This window comes from Triticum aestivum, chromosome 5D (genome assembly GCF_018294505.1).
Source record: "Triticum aestivum cultivar Chinese Spring chromosome 5D, IWGSC CS RefSeq v2.1, whole genome shotgun sequence".
Taxonomy (NCBI): domain Eukaryota; kingdom Viridiplantae; phylum Streptophyta; class Magnoliopsida; order Poales; family Poaceae; genus Triticum; species Triticum aestivum.
In genome coordinates, this window is record NC_057808.1 from 297,236,698 (window position 1) to 297,255,886 (window position 19,189).

Here is a 19,189-nt window from a genome sequence, read left to right on the forward strand (position 1 = left end):
GATCAAGACAAGGACTCCTCCCCACCAACGTATTCGGCTAGGACTCTTGTTATCCTAGGCCTCTGGTGCATTATATAAGCCAAGGCCAGGCTAGTCGATAGATCATTACGACATTAATCATCATACCCCTAGGGTTTAGACCACAACATATGATCTCGGGGTAGATCAACTCTTGTAATCTCTATATTCATCAAGATCAATCAAGCAGGAAGTAGGGTATTACCTCCATTAAGAGGGCCCGAACCTGGGTAAACATCGTGTCCCCTGTCTCCTGTTACCTTCGATCCTCAGACGCACAGTTCGGGACCGCCTACCCGATATCTGCCGGTTTTGACACCGACAGCTTCCCTTATAGTCTTTCTGTCAAAAAAGGGAAATGTAAATATGTCCACCCGATCTCGTTTTTAGATTCGATTAGGCACTCACAGCTGCTGGAGAAGACCTTAGGGAGCACCACCGCTGCCACTATGGGAATAGATAGAGCGACGAACGACAAATATTTACCTTTCCACCCGATCTCATCACTGGATTCATTGATGCATGCACCACCAAAGCTGGAGAAGAAGCCAGATGAAGCATTATTGAACACCGCGGCCACCATCACCGGAAGGGTCGATGCGATAGACAATTGAAAACCTACCTAATATCCTAAGATGAGGTAAACCACATCTTCTACCAGTAGATTGGGACATCCCCGAATACCCCCCTTGGCAGGAGCTGACGGGTGGCCAAGAAGGAGGGGTGGCGGCGGGGAAACCCTAGATCGGCTAGGGGTCACAAGAAACAAAGACGGGTGATGGGAAGCTTTAAAGTGGACAACATTTTTTTTCAGATTCTCAAAGTGTACGACATTAAAGCACTACACTTACCACAATGGTTATGTTTCCAACCTTACTTATCGAGCCAAACATGGTACTCCCTCCGTTTCTTTTTAGTCTGCATATAAGATTTGGTCAAAGTCAAACTTTATAAAGTTTGACCAACTTTGTAGAAAAGAATATCAACATCTATAATACTAAAGCTATACGGTATGAAAATTAATTTCATGATGCATCTAACAATATTGATTTCATATGGTGAATCTTGATATTTCTTTCTATAAACTTAGTCAAAGTTAACACAATTTGATTTTGACCAAATCTTATATGTAGACTAGAAAGAAACAGAGTGAGTACCAAACGAACATTTTTCCCAGATATTTATCGAAAGCGGATTGTAAAAAAAAACCTACAACTAGATCTTATCATTGTAGGGACCGGCTGTTGACCAATCAACTGAAAACGTAATTAGGGTCAGTCGAATCGTTTTCAGCCTTCCGATGCAGATCCAATGATTAGGACGTCTTCTTGTACCTCTCAACATTTTCCTGTTCACCTTCTTCCCCGATCGAGCCGCCAACTACCACCGGCCTAACAGTCGGCCCCCGCCCTCCGCGGCGGGCGGCGCTGCCGCGACCACCTCGCTGGCCCGCCCTCCCCGAAACCACCCCCACCACTGCCCCCGGCCATCCCTCTAGGCCCCCCTAGGATTTTCCTCCGGCGAAGGCCACACCACCGTCATCCACCACCGCCCTACCCTAAACCCTAAGATAGATACTGGGGTAGCCTGCCCAGCGAGCTTCTTCCTTCCCTCCAGCGAGTTTCTTCCTCCCCTGCACTTGTTTCTTCCTTCAACCAAAATCAATTGACCAAACAATTTAAAAGTAATGTAAGGCATTTTTTGACACTAGTGTAGTGTCAAAAAAAGATTTGACATTATGGGACGGAGGGAGTAGCTATCGTGTCATTGTCATCGTAAATAGCCCACTTAAAGTGACGCCTGGCACGTACTGCTTGAACCGTGACAACTTGAGTCTATGGCATGAACGTGCGGTTGCATGAAAAAAAGAGAGGCAAGGCTGCACAAAGGTACACGGATAATCGGCGGATGGCGACCATACGAGCAAAGCCACGTACACTCGTGAGGAAAAGCCATTTGCTCCCTGCGTTACGTACGGCTGGCAGTGGCAGTAGAGTAGAGTGGCGATGCCAAAAAGCAGTGAATTACTTGTGGATTTGCTTGTTCCGTTATTCAGTTTGTTAGGACAGTTTGGGCTCACTGATGGCTGGATTGTCGATATCCCTGGCTACCTGCTCCGTAGTTTCCTCGCAAGCCGCAGCCTGCATGCATGGCGACAGCAATAACAACCAAGCACATGGATTTTGCTAGTGAAAGCGCCAGGCAGGCTTTCCAGCCAAAAAGGGAGAGCAAATGAACAGAATAATAAAGAAGACAAAGGAAATGCGCGCACCATACGAGGCATTGTTGTTGTTGTTGTTGATGATCCAACGTCCGGTGAGCGTCGTTTTGCCACACTCCCTGCTGATCCATTGTCTTTGTGGATTTAACACTCTTGTCCCCGTAGAAAATAGTCCAGTAATAGTGTTGGCGTCGGTGTCTCCAATGGGTTCAGCCAAGGACAAGGAGGTGGTCTAGGGAGGAGCGATGGAAGAATGAAGCTGTCGTGTGGACGCGATCTCCTCCTTTCCTTCACACGTCCCAGTAGTACTATACCAGTATCTATTTCTTCTAGATCATGGACATAATAGTAGTAAAGTATACTCCTAGTATGAACCAACAACTTGCGCCTTCATTGTCCATTCCTGTACGAGATGGAAGCTGCACCCTCTGACATTGCATCGTTTCTCATTAGTTTTTCTTTACAATAGTTTCTTAGTGCTTCTCTTCCAAAATTACTATGTTAGGGCTGCTGTAGGCTGGTGAGGCTTGCTCGGTTTAGTCTCACTTCGCTTGCGGGAGGAGGCCATGACCAGCTTATAAGGGAGAGATTCCTTCCTCACTTCAGTCCGGGCTTTTGGGATGGAGTGGGCTCTCTGCTGAATGTTGTGCCATGTGCGCATAAACGTCCAGAATGTAAGTAGAGTGTGGGCTAGATCAAGTTGGACGCTAACATCTGGTATCAGAGCCAGCATCGCCATGCCTTCCTGAGGGGCTTCTCAAGGGGATGGGATGTTAGGGCTGCTGTAGGCCGGTGAGGCTGGCTCGGTTTAGTCCCACCTCACTTGCAGGAGGAGGCCATGACCAGCTTATAAGGGAGAAATTTCTTCCTCACTTCAGTCCGGGCTTTTGGGATGGAATGGACTCTCTGCTGAATGTAGGGCCATGTGCGCATAAACGTCCAGAATGTACTGTAGTTTCTTAGTGTTTCACAGGCCAAGTTCTCCTTCGTTTACCCGGCAAAAAAGAACTGCATTTTTTACTCGTCTGTGATCCATATTCATTTTTATCCATATCTACGATAAGTAATTCCAGATAAAAAATAATAATTTCAGACAGAGGGAGTATTGTACAGCTATACTCCTTGAATCCAGGTTTCCTACATGTGAATCTCATTTTAAAGTCTCAACGGGCCGCTTCGTAATTTCGCGGCTGCGCAGTGGGTATATTGCAAACTGCCACGCTGCACCTCTCTAAATTTGGCCCGAGTTCGTTCGTAGCCTCCCCCTTCTCACGTGTCTCTTCTCCCTCCCTCTCTCCCTCTCCGCCGAATCCCGGCTCCTCCCGTCGCCCTCGCATTGCGTCCGGCTCCGGCGAGTTTCCTCCGCCTCCTTTCCCAATCCGAACAGCCGGAGACCGCGGCTTCGGCCGTCTTTGTCTTTCCCGCACGTCTGTCTTGTGCACCCGAGAGAGCCATCAGGAATCATCCAGACTAGGAGAGCCGCGGCGGCCTTCGTACGTTTCCGCAATCCCAAGCCGCAAACAAGGCGTTTCAATTCCATGATTTCTCAGGCCCAGCCTGCCCTCCAGCTCTGATTATCTTCTTCTCTCTTTCTTTTGTTGTTGGGAAAAAAGTAGGGAAGCGGTGCAGGAAGTTGCCTTTCTTGGTTTGGTTGGGTCCGAGGAATGGGGAGGAGGATGCGGCAGGCCATTGCCGCGCTAGGCGTCGCGTGCGCGGCCGCGTTCGCCGTCGCCGCCGCCGACCGTGGGCTCTCGCTGCCCAGCGACCGCGCCGTGGTGGCGGCGCCGGAGGAGATCAGCCTCCTCAACAAGATTGCCAATTTCATGTGGCAGACCGACGGGAACTCGTACCAGCATGTTTGGCCGGTAACACACAAAACAAACCCCAGCTTTCCGAGCATTTCTTTAACCAGCGCGTCTTTTGTACTACAGCTTCTACTGTAGTTTGCTTTCAGCTATTTTATTAGCCATGAGATGAACTGCTGCACCTTTTTACCTGCTCGGTTTGTGGGAATTCAGTTTGACCCATGCACGAGGGAACTGAATTTTCTTGATTTAATTTAATTATTATGTAGCTCAAACTCCAAGCTATGTACATCTGTGTGATACTTTTTCAGTATATCTCTTCTTTTTTATATGTGTGGTGCTAATCTGGTGGATTTTCTGGATGTGGCAGCCGATGGAATTCGGATGGAAAATGGTGCTGGGGTCGCTGATCGGATTCTTCGGCGCGTCATTTGGGAGTGTCGGGGGCGTTGGTGGCGGCGGGATCTTTGTGCCGATGTTAACATTGATAATTGGTTTTGATCCAAAGTCTTCAACTGCCATATCCAAGTGTGAGGATCCGACTCTTTCCTTTGGGATTTTCTTCTTCTGTGCCTGCCTGCTCTGAAAGCAACAGTTCTTGCTGTCCCCAAGCATTCATTTCTCAGGCTTGTTCAGTATGCGGTGCTGTAATGATTCCTTCATGTGTGCATTAGTTTGCCTCTTTTCTAGGTATCTTGCTTTTTAAGTATGAGGTGCTGTACTGATTGATTCATGTGTGCATTAGTTTACCTCTTTTCGAGGGATCTTGCTTGTCCTGTTGCTGTTGGAAAGTTAGGCTGGCAAATTAGTTGGGAATTAGAGTATTTAAGTGTCCTAAAGGGGCAATTAACGCTATTCTGTTTGGTTTGTGTTAGGTAGGTAACTTGTGATGGTTGCTAATTATATATTCATGTGTATCAGATTACGCCTTTTTGCCTTTGTCTTGCTCACTTACTTATTTATAAGCTAAGTCCATGTTTACTTGTTTCCATGAAAAGAGAAGGCTATACAATAATCAAAGTATTAACATGCAAATCTGAAATATTGAAGTTCAGTGAGCAATGATCCTGCATTAGGGTTTAAATGGGTGTTTTATGGAATTTATTCTATTCCATTAAACGATACGACCAACAATATCGTCTCCGTCTACCGAACTGAGCATAAAGTCAGGGTCAGCGTCCGGTTATTTGGTTTGGAACTCGTGACCTAACCCTGCACCATGCGCCAACACCGCGACTACAGCCTTATAACAATGCACCTTCATTTCCCAGATATTCTTTCCAACCTGTATACTAATTATCTGGTTTGTGTCTTTATCGTCAGTATACATCCCTGCTGTTTAGGAATTCATTTACGTTTACACATAATTACCTCCCTCTACTTAGAATTGTTGGTTGACATCATTATACTCCTAGTAGTTTAGAACAATTCATAGAAATCTCTGGTTGCTGACTTACTATACGAGTCTTGCAAAAATATGATAGAATAATATATAAGTATTTAGTTACAAATACAATGTTTGTTCAGCGTTTTTAATTGATATTTTGCATTCATTTGGACAGGTATGATCACTGGTGCAGCTATCTCAACTGTGTACTACAATCTCAAGCTGAAACATCCGACTTTGGACATGCCGGTGATCGACTATGACCTAGCACTGCTCATTCAGCCTATGCTAATGCTCGGGATTAGCATCGGTGTTATTTTCAATGTTATATTCCCTGACTGGCTGGTCACAGTTCTCTTGATAATCCTTTTCCTAGGTGCTGATTAACCCCTAAACTGCTGCATTTGTTTATTTGGTTATCTAGTTCTCATGAATGACCTTTCTTTGCTTACCCAAATTAAATTGTAGGCACATCAACTAAAGCTTTCCTGAAGGGTGTTGAGACATGGAAAAAGGAGACAATAATCAAAAGGGTAATCTTCCACAGTTATCTCATCATGTTTATAAAAAGTAATTTTATTTATCTCCCCTTCTTTTGTTTGCCCCTTTTGTATGCTAATGGATCTTTTTTCATTTCTTCCAGGAAGCTGAGAAACGATTGGAGCAAACCAGTAAGAATGCTAGAAAACGAAGTGCTGCTCATCTGTCACCAAATCAAAATATTAATGCTCGTATTTTTCAACCTTTCAGGCGAGGAACCAGAGTATGCACCACTCTCTACAGGACCAGGTGCCGCAGCTGATGTAAAACCCCATTCAGATGAAGCGGTAAACATCTCATGACAATATACATGATTCCTTGCATTTGTTGGAGATCTCATTCTCAAGAATTTGAACCTAGAATTTCCCAATATTTCAGCCATCACTTATGAAGAACATTTACTGGAAGGAGTTTGGTCTTCTCACATTCGTGTGGCTAGCATTCCTTGCTATTCAGATAACAAAGGTGAGGATTGTAATGCAAAACTACAAATTAAAATGGTCATAAAAATGTCAGACGCATCTAATTCCAGCTTCTTACCAAGTCACTACTAGCTGTCTTATAACTCAGCACATTTGTTTGGTTATTTTTGTTGCTTTATTTGGCCTTACTAGCAAGCATTTTCTCTTTCTTGATTTTGCTTTTGTCTTAAGCGGACGATAATGTTTCTTTCATGTAGTCTCACAAATTTGTGATAGTAAACAAACATCCTTTATGACCAATTCATTCAGAAAAAATAGGAATCAAATCAATATGTACAGCCGATCCATTAAGTCGGTTTTCATAAGACGTTTCAGGATCTTCTGCTCTTTTCAGTTAATTTGAAAAAGAAACACATACAAATGCTGTCACTTTATCTTTTAGAAACTATTGTACTTGAACTAAATTTATAGCTTTCTATCTTTGACAGTAATACTTCAATGCTATGCTATTTTTCTCATACTTGCAGAATTATGCTCCTACTTGCTCCACGTGGTACTGGGTCTTGAACTTTCTCCAGGTATTTATATTTCCGCACCTGTTTTATCCCAGTTATACCAAAAATCCATGCTGGTTTATGTAGATCCTCTAAAATACTTAGCCACTGGAATTTGTGTTCCAAATATCAATCTTATCACCAGATTTATAAATTATCTCATGTCTTTGTTGAACTCCAAATGTAACTACTCAAACTTAGAGATTCAAAGCCATACATTGTGGGCAATCCCCACACTAGTGCACCTCGACGACTCTATCTGGCCAGAGATCCTTCTGCCTATTCTTTGGAAAATCTGGGAAGCAAGAAATGCTGCTGCTTTTAGGAATGAAAACCATAGTCCACGTGTAACCATTACTAGCTTATGTAGGGACTTTGATCTTTGGACTCTTCGGTTTAGAGAACCGAGTGATAAGGTAGCCGCTCTGTCTTGGCGCTACGACCTCTCTTCACGGATCGCCGTGACTCTGTAAACCCTTGTAACACTGGTCCTTGGGACGCTTTGAGCAATATATATACAGGTGGGGATCCTCTCCCCCCCGGTGATTACTAAAAAAAGAAAATTACATTGTCACTAGATCTGTGAGCTCAGTATATATATATTTTTTTCCTACTAATTAACATTTGATTTAAGCTCCCAATTTTCTCTACCAATTTGTACAAAGTTATGATTTTGCACCACCTATATGGACCGATTTTCACTATTGGTCTACTTGGCTAATTTCTGTTATTACATTATGAAAGAAGGGTTGATGTATCGTATCAATGTTGATCATACAGTCATAAATCTTTCTACTCATTTGGTGCAGATCCCGGTCTCTGTAGGAGTGACTATGTACGAAGCACTGGGTCTGATGAACGGGAAGAGGGTGCTATCATCAAAGGGAAATGAGCAAACTACCCTGAAATTTCATCAGCTCTGCATATACTGCTTCTTCGGTGTCACTGCAGGGCTCGTTGGCGGTCTGCTAGGTTTGGGAGGTGGTTTCATCATGGGACCACTGTTTTTGGAGCTCGGCATCCCTCCCCAGGTACACTCCACCCCCCAGTTTTCACGTTTATGTATGTCAACAAGTTATGATTTGGCCATAACGAATGCCTCCTTAACTGAAACCATCATAGGTTTCAAGTGCTACCGCCACGTTTGCGATGATGTTCTCTGCTTCTATGTCCGTCGTGGAATACTACCTCTTGAACCGGTTTCCAGTTCCTTATGGTAACACTATCCCTCTGGTTCACATTGTTTTTCTTGGTTTAGGGCTGGGCATGTACTGAATCAATTTCTTGGCCTTTTCTTCAGCTGCTTACTTTGTTGCTGTGGCGTTCGTTGCTGCCATTATCGGGCAACATGTAGTCAGGAGGTTGATCAGTTGGTTAGGGCGGGCATCACTCATCATCTTCATACTGGCTTTCATGATCTTCATCAGCGCAATTTCTCTCGGTACATTTTCGAACATCTGACTGTGCCCTGATCAAATGTCCACTGTTTTTGAACTTTGAACAATGTTAAGCTGCTTCTTTTCAATCTTCAGGTGGGGTCGGTATCTCGAACATGATTCACAAGATGGAGCAACATGAGTACATGGGGTTTGAGAACCTCTGCAAGTATGATGCATAGTATGCAAGCAGGCTTAATGTTCATGTGCAGTCATTCGAGCAAGGAACCGGAATTAAATTGGAGATTCGATTCATAGGTGGTTCAGGTTTCAAATCTTTAGCCATGTAACCAGAATGTAATCTAGCGCGCAAAAAACTGGAGGTCACCGCTTGGGGTTAGAACTGGAGTAAATGTTGGGAGCGCACTTTTTTTCTGGAACTGATTTCTGAATTTTCAGTTTAAAGCCAATTCACCGTGCCTATCTCATTGTACCAATCTTGTACTAGATTTAGTGAACTTGTTCTTATGCCCTGCAGAAATATCACCCTAGATGTGCATTTTGTTGTCAGAAATTGTTCACTGAGAATGCCCCTGCAGATAGGCGTATACCCCATTATCAAACGATCGATGCACAGCGCCGGCAGAATTTCATGTTTCTGCATGTCCTGCTCTACGTTTCTTCAGAATTCAACATATATCATACCCACAATCTACATCACCAGACAAAGATTATGGCGCCACTCATCGCCAATAATCAGGGCTGCTGAAAACACTTGGCCTCTGTACTTATCTCTTAATTTGAACCAACATCAGATCATGAACATGTAACACTCCAGTACTATTTATTTTATTTTATTTTTTGCGGGGGAACACTCCAGCACTATTAGTAGAATGGTTGCGCTTGCATCCTTCCAGAACATTTCAGCATCACGAGATATCTTGTACTAGTAGAAAGTTGAGACACTTATTTTGGTACGGAGGGAGTAATAAAGTAACTACTGCCGCCGTAAGATCTTTTGATCATGATTTCCTACATATCACATCCCTCAATTTGCATTCTCAAAGGAGGCAATGCATGGGCATGGCAACAAGGCAAAGAGTGACAGTCTGATGCATTATAGGCAACTTAAAATATATCATTGTAACTAACAGATGTTACATTCTCTTTTTCCCTTTCTGAAAAGTATTGCCATACTTTAACTTATATCATTGTAACAAAACATCAACGCACCATTCTGAAGTTTCTAACCCATAACGAAGATTTCTAAGACTCGTGTTTACAGTAGCACCAATTTAGGGGATGCTATGAACAACTTTATCTAAATCGTCGGAAGACAGTTGAGATAGAAGAGAACATTGTATGCTAACGATAGGGGGGAAACTGTAAGCTGACAGTTACCAGAAGCATGCTTGAAATCATTAATCAACCATGCTCCTGTTACCAGGACACTCGAGCAAGGCGTTGTTTTTAGCATCTGAAGCGATTTACAGTTTTTTACATGAATAGATCATAGTGCAGCTGCCCTTCAACTGTCCTGGACCAGGTTGGTTGGCGCACTCAAAACATACTTGGGCAGTTCATATTTAGCACCTGAAATGTTAATAGCTATGGTAAACTAACTGAACAACAGTTGAAAGAGTGGGAAAAAAGGAATCAGATGGAAAATCAAACCTCTTTCATCATAGCATAGAGTCAGGTCAGCATTTGAAACAATTACGCCTGCACTTTCCACAATTGCCTGTGCAAGGGCTACATCAGCCTCTGACGCAGCACGAAGGGCATCCCAAATTTCTGTAGAAGGCTTAAATGGTTAGTCCAAGGATTGCGTACATGAGCAGCTAAGAGAACTATAGATACAAGCACAAAAAGAAAATTTAGCTCAACTAATAATTTAATAGTAGGAAGTAAAATTATGTAAAGACACACGACAGAAGCAAAGAGTGAGAAGTACCTTTCCGACCACCATAGTGAGGAGCTGTGTCCCAAAACTCATCACGCATCTGCCTGAGCTGGGCAATTGTGATCGGCTGGGGGTGCTTCCAGGGCTTAGGCTTCCTGACTTTCTTCGTAGCTTCTGCATAAATTTAAAATAAGCCACATTGTATGAAATGACCAGTGAAGCCTGAATACGTATACACAGTTAAAAGATATTAGAGTAAATTCAGTGCAAGACAAAAGACAAACAGTGCCAGTTTTTTCACTCTCAAAAACTCATCTCTATTTAACAGGAACATCATTGTACAACTTCCCATTCGATGAAAAGTTTACCTTTAAATTTTAAGGCGTCTTTCCTAGCCCTGTTCTCATTGCCTTATGTGTCTACCACAAATATACACATTACATATGGTGAGTAGAATTTTTTTACCACCAACAAACTAACTTATAGGGACTGAAGAACATAAATGAAAATTTTATCTGTGCCAACAACTCAAAATTGCAATTAATCAAATATTGAGTGGACATTTTTTTTGCATGGTAATACGTGTCTCATTTATAACATAAGGATCATAGTACAAGCCACGTACATACTGACCTGGCAAAACTGAACAAATAGCAGAACGCTAGCCTTTGCACAAAGGAACAACAGCCAAGAAGTAAAATTACAAACAAGACCGAAGAAACCTCTGAGCTTGATCCATGCTATTACATGAGATGACTAAAACACACATAGGTATATAATAATGTTATTTCATCTAATTATTCAAGATTAGACATTGTCAATGAGTAGTCAGGCATGTATTTAATAGATCTACATGAGGTCATCAACTATCTAAAATACTGGCAAGTGGCAAGAACTAACAATTCCACAAAATGTTTTGTACCATTTTCAAAAGACACAATATGATGCACAAGGACTTACATAATACTACCATCATGTTCCAAATGTCACTTGCTCCTTCTTTATCAAATACCAAGCCCCACAGAATTGTTCAAAACATAATACTACTTTTAACAGTTTAGCACAACCTAGTCCTTGTGGATACATTTTGTCAGGCTCCAAGCTGATTAGGCTAACTAATCAACCATCCATATTCTTCAATAAATGTTGACACCATTATTAGTTTACCAGACACTAAGCTATTACTTCTAGCTGAATACATAAAATGCAACTCTACTCAAATGTAATGAACAAGGAAACCAAATCCTGTATAGTTCCAGCTTTCAGTATTCAACTTGCACAAAATGTCATGTCTCTTGCATCAGGATTCAGGACAATAGAACAGGATCCAAAATATAACATTCGCTCATGAATTGTCATAATAAACAACCACTACATATCACAAAAGAAAACAGAAACCTTCAAGATACAGAGATGTTAATCTCACCCCCAAGAATGCAATGAATGTTAAAACTATGTCTTGTCGACTGCTATGCTAACTAATTAGTTCCATTCAGAACAAATCATACAGAAATCAAAATGATGCGTCATGTAGCAAAGCATAGTTGTGCATGCTGTCGGATCAAGAAGCATTTGTCACACACAAGAAACTGGAAAGAACAAAAAAAAATCTCTTCAGAAAGGACAATTTCGCCATCCATGCTTAATTTGGACTATCCACAAGTTCAACAAGTCTATCACAGCTAACAACTTTGGAAGATCCAAATCCAGTTACATCCTCATGTTCAGACACTCACTGATCATGACCTCCTCTTCACCAAACTATGATTAACGAAGTCAGAAAGTGTCCTATATCATCTACCAGACGTTATGCACACAGGGACAACAATGTATAAAAAAGGAACCTAATTTACACTCCTGTCGCCACTCAATAGTTACACAATCCAGTTCAGCAAGAGCACTCTCTAGTTACACAAGGGGAAGCAACTCCATCTTCCCCAAGAATCCCATCGTCGCAAACTAATCATTCACCAAGGAAATCCGCACAACAAATGATCCCATTCAGTTCCACTCCTGCAATTTTTACCGGCCAACTCAAACCCAAATCACAACTCGACAAATAATCCCTTTCCACGAAGGCGCCACTCAAAAATCCCTGCCAAGCCCTTAAGCAACTACCTACACACAAATAACTCAACTTGGATAGCCTAGCACGATTTGGAACCAAGAAATCAATTCCTGCCAAGCACGGCTGGACAAGAATCCATTCCCATCACACAACTGACGCCATCTACACCATCACAACGCACGCCCTCTAAAGGGACCAACAAATCTTCAAACTCCAAGAACCCAATTCCACGAGTCGCACAGAAATCTTGTCGCAAGGACCCGATCCTAACGGGGCGGATCAAGCAGAAAGCGAAGAACAGGAGGGGAAATCTGAGGGGCTGGGAGCTCGGATCGTGAAATCTTACCGCCTCCGGCGGCCGCAGCGCCCTTGGGGGTGGATCCTGCGCAGCCCATGAGGATCCTGCTTCTCGGTGGTGAAGCCGTGGAGGACTGGAGGAGGGCTTTGGGGGAGGCACAGCTTGGCTTCCGAGCTTCTACGGAAGAAAGGAACAGAAAGCGCCGGTGGTTTACTGTATATATCCCCTTTCATAAGCTCTCCTGTCTTCGTTTATAGGAGTGTGATTTTATTTATTTAATTAAATCAAAACTTGCTTATATCAGAGGAGAGAACATCGGAATATCGGATACAACAACGTAATAATAGAGTAACTGAAGCCAATAACATAAGAATGACCCTAGAAAAACAAAGCTTGCAAGCAAGACAATATGGCTCAACATTTTGCTAAGGTCATCTCCAACGCGGAGCCTCAAAATGTCCGCACGTGTCCGAACCGACTTGTTCGGATGTTGCAAGACATCCAACACGGGCTTGTATTTGTTGGCAACGAGTCCGCATGTCCGTTTACTCACAAACCGAAAGCAAACCAGGGGGCTTTGCGTGGAGTTCGGACCTCCGACACGTAGGACTCCGACAGCCTCAGCCCACACAAAACCGAGGCGAAGCCCGTGCATTTGGAGCAGTCCGCAAATCGGTGCCAAAACCCCCTCCCCCTCTCCGCTCTGATCGCCGCATCATCCACCCTTCTCGCACTTTTCGCTTCCGCCACCGCATGGACCCGTACGAAGATCTGCTGGAGCCGGCGGGGGTGAAGGATCTGGAGAAGGTGTCCGCCTGGAAGATTAACTCAGCGGCACGACAAGCCCGCCACCTCAAAGCAAAGGCAAAAGATGGGGTGGCCGACAAAAAGAAGGGCGGCAAGGGAGCGGGTGGGGCCAAGGACGGGGTGCAGGGGCCAGGCGGGGCGTCGTCACCATCGTCGTCCATACACATGCCACCCTGTCCATAGCAATATCAACCTCCCTACTTCTACGCCACCAAGCAGCTCGGTCGGTAATCCACAACCTCCATTGTCAGACATGTGTCGTATTGCGTGAATGTCAACGTACCAAATTGCTATGCGTTTGAAATGAAATTGGCTGGACCTGGGCGGACGTTTATGGGATACGTTGGATGGCCGACTCCCGCATCTGTGTCCGCAGACTGGTCCAGACTTGTCCGCGGGCAGATAGTGTGTCCATTTTAGGTAATGGTTGTTGGGGAACGTAGCATGCAACTTCAAAAAATTTCCTACGATCACGCAAGATCTATCTAGGAGATGCATAGCAACGAGAGGGGGAGAGTGTGTCCACGTACCCTCGTAGACCGAAAGCGGAAGCATTAGCTTAACGCGGTTGATGTAATCGAACGTCTTCGCGATCCAACCGATCAAACACCGCACGTACGACACCTCCGAGTTCTGCACACGTTTAGCTCGATGATGTCCCTCGAACTCTTGATCCAGCAAAGTGTCGAGGGAGAGTTCCGTCAGCACGACGGCGTGGTGATGGTGATGTGATCCGCGCAGGGCTTCGCCTAAGCACTACGACGCTATGACCGGAGGAGTAAACTGTGGAGGGGGGCACCGCACACAACTAAGAGAACAATTGATGTGCTATGGGGTGCCCCCTGCCCCCGTATATAAAGGAGGAGAGGGAGGAGGCCGGCCAAGGGGGCGCTCCATGGGGAGGGAAACCGACTAGGACTCCTAGTCCTAGTCGCCCCCCCTTCCTTTCTTTCGGAGGGGGAAAAGGGAAGGAGAGGGAGAGGGAGAGGGAGAAGGAAAGGGGGTCGCGCCCCCTCCCCTTTGTCCAATTCGGACTCCCATGGGGGGGCACCCCTTGCGGGCTCCCCTCTCTCTCCCCTATGGTCCATGTAGGCCCATTACCTTCCGGGGGGGTTCCGATAACCCCTCGGTACTTCGAAAAATATCCGAACCACTCCGAAACTATTGCGGTGTCCGAATACCATCATCCAATATATCAATATTTACCTCTCGACCATTTCAATACTCCTCGTCATGTCTGTGATCTCATCCAGGACTCCGAACAATCTTCGGTCACCAAAACACATAACTCATAATCAAATCGTCATCGAACGTTAAGCGTGCGGACCCTACGGGTTCGAGAACTATGTAGACATGACCGAGACACATCTCCGATAACCAATAGCGGAACCTGGATGCTCATATTGGTTCCTACATATTCTACGAAGATCTTTATCGGTCAAACCGCAATGACAACATACGTCATTCCTGTGTCATCAGTATGTTACTAGCCCGAGATTTGATCGTCGATATCTTCATACCTAGTTCAATCTCGTTACCGGCAAGTCTCTTTACTCGTTCTGTAATGCATCATCCCGCAACTAACTCATTAGTCACATTGCTTGCAAGGCTTACCGTGATGTGCATTACCGAGAGGGCCCAGAGATACCTCTCCGATACTTGGAGTGACAAATCCTAATCTCGATCTATGCCAACCCAACAAACACCTTCGGAGACACCTGTAGAGCATCTTTATAATCACCCAGTTACGTTGTGATGTTTGATAGCACACAAGGTGTTCCTCCGGTATTCGGGAGTTGCATAATCTCATAGTCAAAGGAATATGTATAAGTCATGAAGAAAGCAATAGCAATAAAACTTAACGATCATTATGATAAGCTAACGGATGGGTCTTGTCCATCACATCATTCTCCTAATGATGTGACATCGTTCATCAAATGACAACACATGTCTATGGTTAGGAAACTTAACCATCTTTGATTAACGAGCTAGTCAAGTAGAGGCATACTAGGGACACTCTGTTTTGTCTATGTATTCACACATGTATCAAGTTTCCGGTTAATACAATTCTAGCATGAATAATAAACATTTATCATGATATAAGGAAATATAAATAACAACTTTACTATTGCCTCTAGGGCATATTTCCTTCAATGGTGTTGGAGATGCCCTAAGACCACAACCAAACTTACAGCTGTTTAGCCGATATAGCTCTCGCTAGTGATGGACATCACAAAAAATTCAACACCAAACTACCTACATAGACATGTAGAGAATCAAACCTAATTCATTGGGTGCAAATAGTAGATGGCGCACGCTACACGTCGATCGGCTGACGAGCAGATTGGATTGGCCGTCTGATCCCACATGAGACACTTGTCTGATCTTGGTTACACTACCCGTCAGGTTGGGACCCAACCATTGCAACGTGCCCCATGTCGGGAACATGATGTTTGCAGCTGGTCCCAAATTACAATGATCGTCAACCATACACCTCTTCTCCAGCCGTTGCAACATGTGCCATGTTGCCACCGCAAGAAATCCTTTTCGCTATTGGGCTCAGGTGGTTTGTTGAATTTGTTTCCTTTGAAATATGAACCATCTTGGGCTCGGGTGGTTGCAACATGGCCTATGTTGCAACTGGTTAACTTTGTTCCTCACCTGGTCGGACCATAACATGAGTTGTGTTTGGCTTAGATGGTTGCAAATTGGCCCGTGTTGCAACTAGCTGCCTTGTCTACACATGCCATTACGCAACCTGGACGTTGCAAAGGCCAGCATGCATCATGGTCATTGTTGTAAACCACCATGCAACATGGACGTTGTTGCATCGCATGCAGCAACATCGCCCAGCGAAGCGCGATAGCTTGAAGCATCAACGAGGCTCGTTGCTTCCCATGAAGCGTGATGACCTGAAGCACATGTGTGGCAGCAATAAGCGCATGACGGCGTGGTCGCGAGGGAGAGAAAAGGAATGAAAGGTAGCACGCGGAAGAAAATGATTGAATGAGGGCTTCGTCCAAGGGATACGGTTATGGGGAGGTGGGCGGTGTGTAGCCACATGGGACACTGATACGTCTCCAACATATCTATATTTGTGATTGTTTCATACTATTATATTATCATTATTGTTTGCTTTATATGCCATTTTATATTATTTTTATGGACTACCTATTAACTTTGTGCATAGTGTCGGTTCCTGTTTTTTTGCATGTTTTTTGTTTCACAAAAAAACCATACCAAACGAAGTCCAAACATGATGAAACTTTACGGTGATTTTTTCTGAAGCATAAGAGACCCTAGAAGTTTCGGGGAGAGACCAGAAGACATAGGAGGAACCCACAAGCTCAAGGGGTGCGCCATCAGCACTTATGGCCCCCCTGAGCCTCAGTTAACCCTACTCTCTGGTCTATAAATTCTCTAATATTCCAAGACACCTGAAGCAAGACCCGAAACAATTCTTCCGCCGCCGCAAGCCTCCGTTCTTCCGCGATCCCATCTGGAGGCCTTTTTTGGTACTCTGCTGGAGCGGGAAACCATTGTGTAGGCTATATTCATCAACCTTGCTACCTCTGTGATGACATGTGAGTAGTTCCTACAAGACCTACGGGTCCATAGCAGTAGCTAGATGGCTTTCTCTCTCTCTCTCTTTTGATCTTCAATACAATGATCTCATATGAGATAAATGTAGCGACCCGACCTCAGGCGGTCAAGTCTCTGTGCTTAAGTGTCATCCCTGGATCGGTATACTGACACACACAGTACTCGAGGATTTATAACAGAGGTAAATCACATGTATAAAGCAACGTAAATACTATTACCTCAATCCAACTAGCGGAAGTAACAACAAGGTTGTTGATTCCCATCAACACCAATGGCAAAGTTGAGTGTAGAAATCGTAACCCTAACGTATCACTTACTCGTCGTAAGATCCTGCAACATGAGATGTTGCAGCCACAAAGGGTCAGTACATCGAATGTACTGGCAAATTCACACCATAGGATAATAATGAATAAAAGCTATCACTACATGCATATTTGGCTGGTGGAAAGCTCTAAGTTTATTTTTGCATAAAGCCAATTTTTCCCTACTGCAAAGGAATATATTTTATTTAACTACAAAGTTGGTTGAAAAATATTGAGAAGGTTCCTCCAACTCAATCCCAAAATAATAATTATCAACCAACAAATTAATTAAGTAACGTGATGAGATCAACATGATAATTCAAGAACCAGATACTCAAGATGTCCATAACCAGGGACACGGCTAATCATGATTAGTTTGTAAACTCTGTAGAGGTTTGCGCACTTTTCCCCACAAGACTCGATCTCCTCCCTTGGATTTCTCGCACTACATGGTGTTTGAGAAACGGATGGCCGAGACACAGTCTTTTAGAAGCATTAACTCTAACCCTGGGTAGACAGTACCAACCTACATCCCCTACATCTGCTAGCCTACCGCTGGAAGAGGTCATGCAACATACTCAACTATGCTAGAGCCCATAATAGCTTGTGGCTGCACACGGAAGTTTCTAGCATGAATAATCTTATGATCCCTTTGAGCCTGGGTGGCGAACCATAGGATGATCACACGGGTCCTCCGGGATATCCTAGGACAACACTGGATTCTCCAGGTGCCCAGGCAAACCACTGGGTGCTCCAGGGTGCCCCAACCAATCCACCCAGATGTGTTTAAGTAGCCACCTTAAGTTAACCATTAATTAAAAATCTCACATCTGTCATGAATATGCTCAACCAATCCATGTCTACGAGCATAGCATAGCAGTATAAGCATAACGTAGTAACTCCCAGGGGTTGAATGCAAGACAATAGGTTCCTACCTCATCAACTACTTCCCAAAACCCACATGTTATCAATCCTACTCATGCAATGTTTGAGGGTTGAAACTAATGCATAAAAACTGGGTAGTAAAGGGATATGATTAGAGTGTGAACTTGCCTTGTACTGTTAATGAAGATGATTCATACTCATAACTCCTGATAGTTCTACTCGTCACACTCCGGTCAATCTATCGTAAGCAAGCAATAGTAACCACACATAAGCAATCATGCAAAAGAATCGAAGAAGAGATCTCGGAAAACTTCAAAAATAGGCAAATAACTCTTGCAACATAAAACAAATTCTAACAGGACCAAAATTGGGTGAATTTGGCCTTATCAGAAAGTTTAGGCCAAGAGCTTCGATTTGCAAAAAGAATCAATTAAATCGGAGTTATAAAACTCGAGTTACGATCAAACGAAGTTCAAATACAAATCTGTTTGAATTCAAAATTTAAAACTTTCAAAAACATGTTCAAGTTGATTAACTAGATAGAGGGGGTCAAGACGAAGAAGTGGGCGTTGGTTACGTTGGATTTGGACAAACGAGCGAAAAGTTGTGCTAGTTTGAAACAGAGGGACTAAACTGTAAATAAAATATTCACGGATGGGTCCCTGGTCGAAATGCAAAAGAAAAAGAAAAAACTATCGAGCGAACGCTCGCTAACAGAACCTAAGGGATGAAACCGTTCGCTCTAGAGGTTTAAATTACAGACGTTTGCTAATTAGAGAATACCGGTTCGAAATAAAAAAACAAAGCCGATCTAATAATATAAAATCGAACTAAATAGAAAAAACCAGGCAGGTTTGCGGTATATACCAGTTCACCCAAAAAACGGCGGCGGCGAACGGACTCCGGCGAGGGCGACGGCGCGGCGGCGATTTGGATTGGGCGGCGGCTCCGGGGTCGGCGGCGATGGGCGGAGACAGCGGCGAGCGCTGCGCGGGGCGGC

The 19,189-nt window shown here is 44.0% G+C and overlaps 2 protein-coding genes across 3 annotated transcripts; one reads left to right on the forward strand and one right to left on the reverse strand.

Annotated features, from left to right (window-relative positions):
* The first annotated feature begins 3,465 nt into the window (after positions 1-3,465).
* On the forward strand, positions 3,466-8,893 carry LOC123121298 (sulfite exporter TauE/SafE family protein 3). 2 transcript variants are annotated; one of them, XM_044541204.1, is made up of 13 exons: positions 3,466-3,732; positions 3,853-4,104; positions 4,415-4,574; positions 5,607-5,807; positions 5,900-5,964; positions 6,075-6,102; positions 6,182-6,258; positions 6,350-6,436; positions 6,921-6,971; positions 7,757-7,978; positions 8,070-8,163; positions 8,248-8,388; positions 8,480-8,893. In XM_044541204.1, exons 2-13 carry the CDS (start codon positions 3,904-3,906, stop codon positions 8,563-8,565), a joined length of 1,413 nt encoding a protein of 470 aa, XP_044397139.1. In that variant the 5' UTR covers positions 3,466-3,732; positions 3,853-3,903; the 3' UTR covers positions 8,566-8,893. The 2 variants fall into 2 exon arrangements, with proteins under 2 accessions (XP_044397139.1, XP_044397140.1); XM_044541205.1 differs by having other exon boundaries at positions 3,493-3,732; positions 3,856-4,104.
* Positions 8,894-9,425: 532 nt separating this feature from the next.
* LOC123121299 (ubiquitin domain-containing protein 1) lies at positions 9,426-12,824 on the reverse strand. Its single transcript, XM_044541206.1, has 4 exons — positions 12,641-12,824; positions 10,278-10,400; positions 9,998-10,117; positions 9,426-9,916 (listed from the first exon to the last, which is right to left on the reverse strand). The coding sequence occupies exons 1-4, from the start codon at positions 12,687-12,689 to the stop codon at positions 9,852-9,854; spliced, it is 357 nt and encodes a 118-aa protein (XP_044397141.1). The 5' UTR covers positions 12,690-12,824; the 3' UTR covers positions 9,426-9,851.
* Positions 12,825-19,189: the final 6,365 nt, after the last annotated feature.

Bases quoted from the DNA above. Each gene is read 5' to 3' on its own strand.
- LOC123121298 (XM_044541204.1), top strand. From the start codon at position 3,904: ATGGGGAGGAGGATGCGGCAGGCCATTGCCGCGCTAGGCGTCGCGTGC. The intron at 4,105-4,414 runs GTAACACACAAA...TGGATGTGGCAG, and splicing joins CGTACCAGCATGTTTGGCCG to CCGATGGAATTCGGATGGAA. The intron at 6,437-6,920 runs GTGAGGATTGTA...TCATACTTGCAG, and splicing joins TTGCTATTCAGATAACAAAG to AATTATGCTCCTACTTGCTC.
- LOC123121299 (XM_044541206.1), bottom strand. From the start codon at position 12,689: ATGGGCTGCGCAGGATCCACCCCCAAGGGCGCTGCGGCCGCCGGAGGC. The intron at 10,401-12,640 runs GTAAGATTTCAC...AAATTTATGCAG, and splicing joins CGCTGCGGCCGCCGGAGGCG to AAGCTACGAAGAAAGTCAGG. The intron at 10,118-10,277 runs GTACTTCTCACT...AGCCTTCTACAG, and splicing joins TCACTATGGTGGTCGGAAAG to AAATTTGGGATGCCCTTCGT.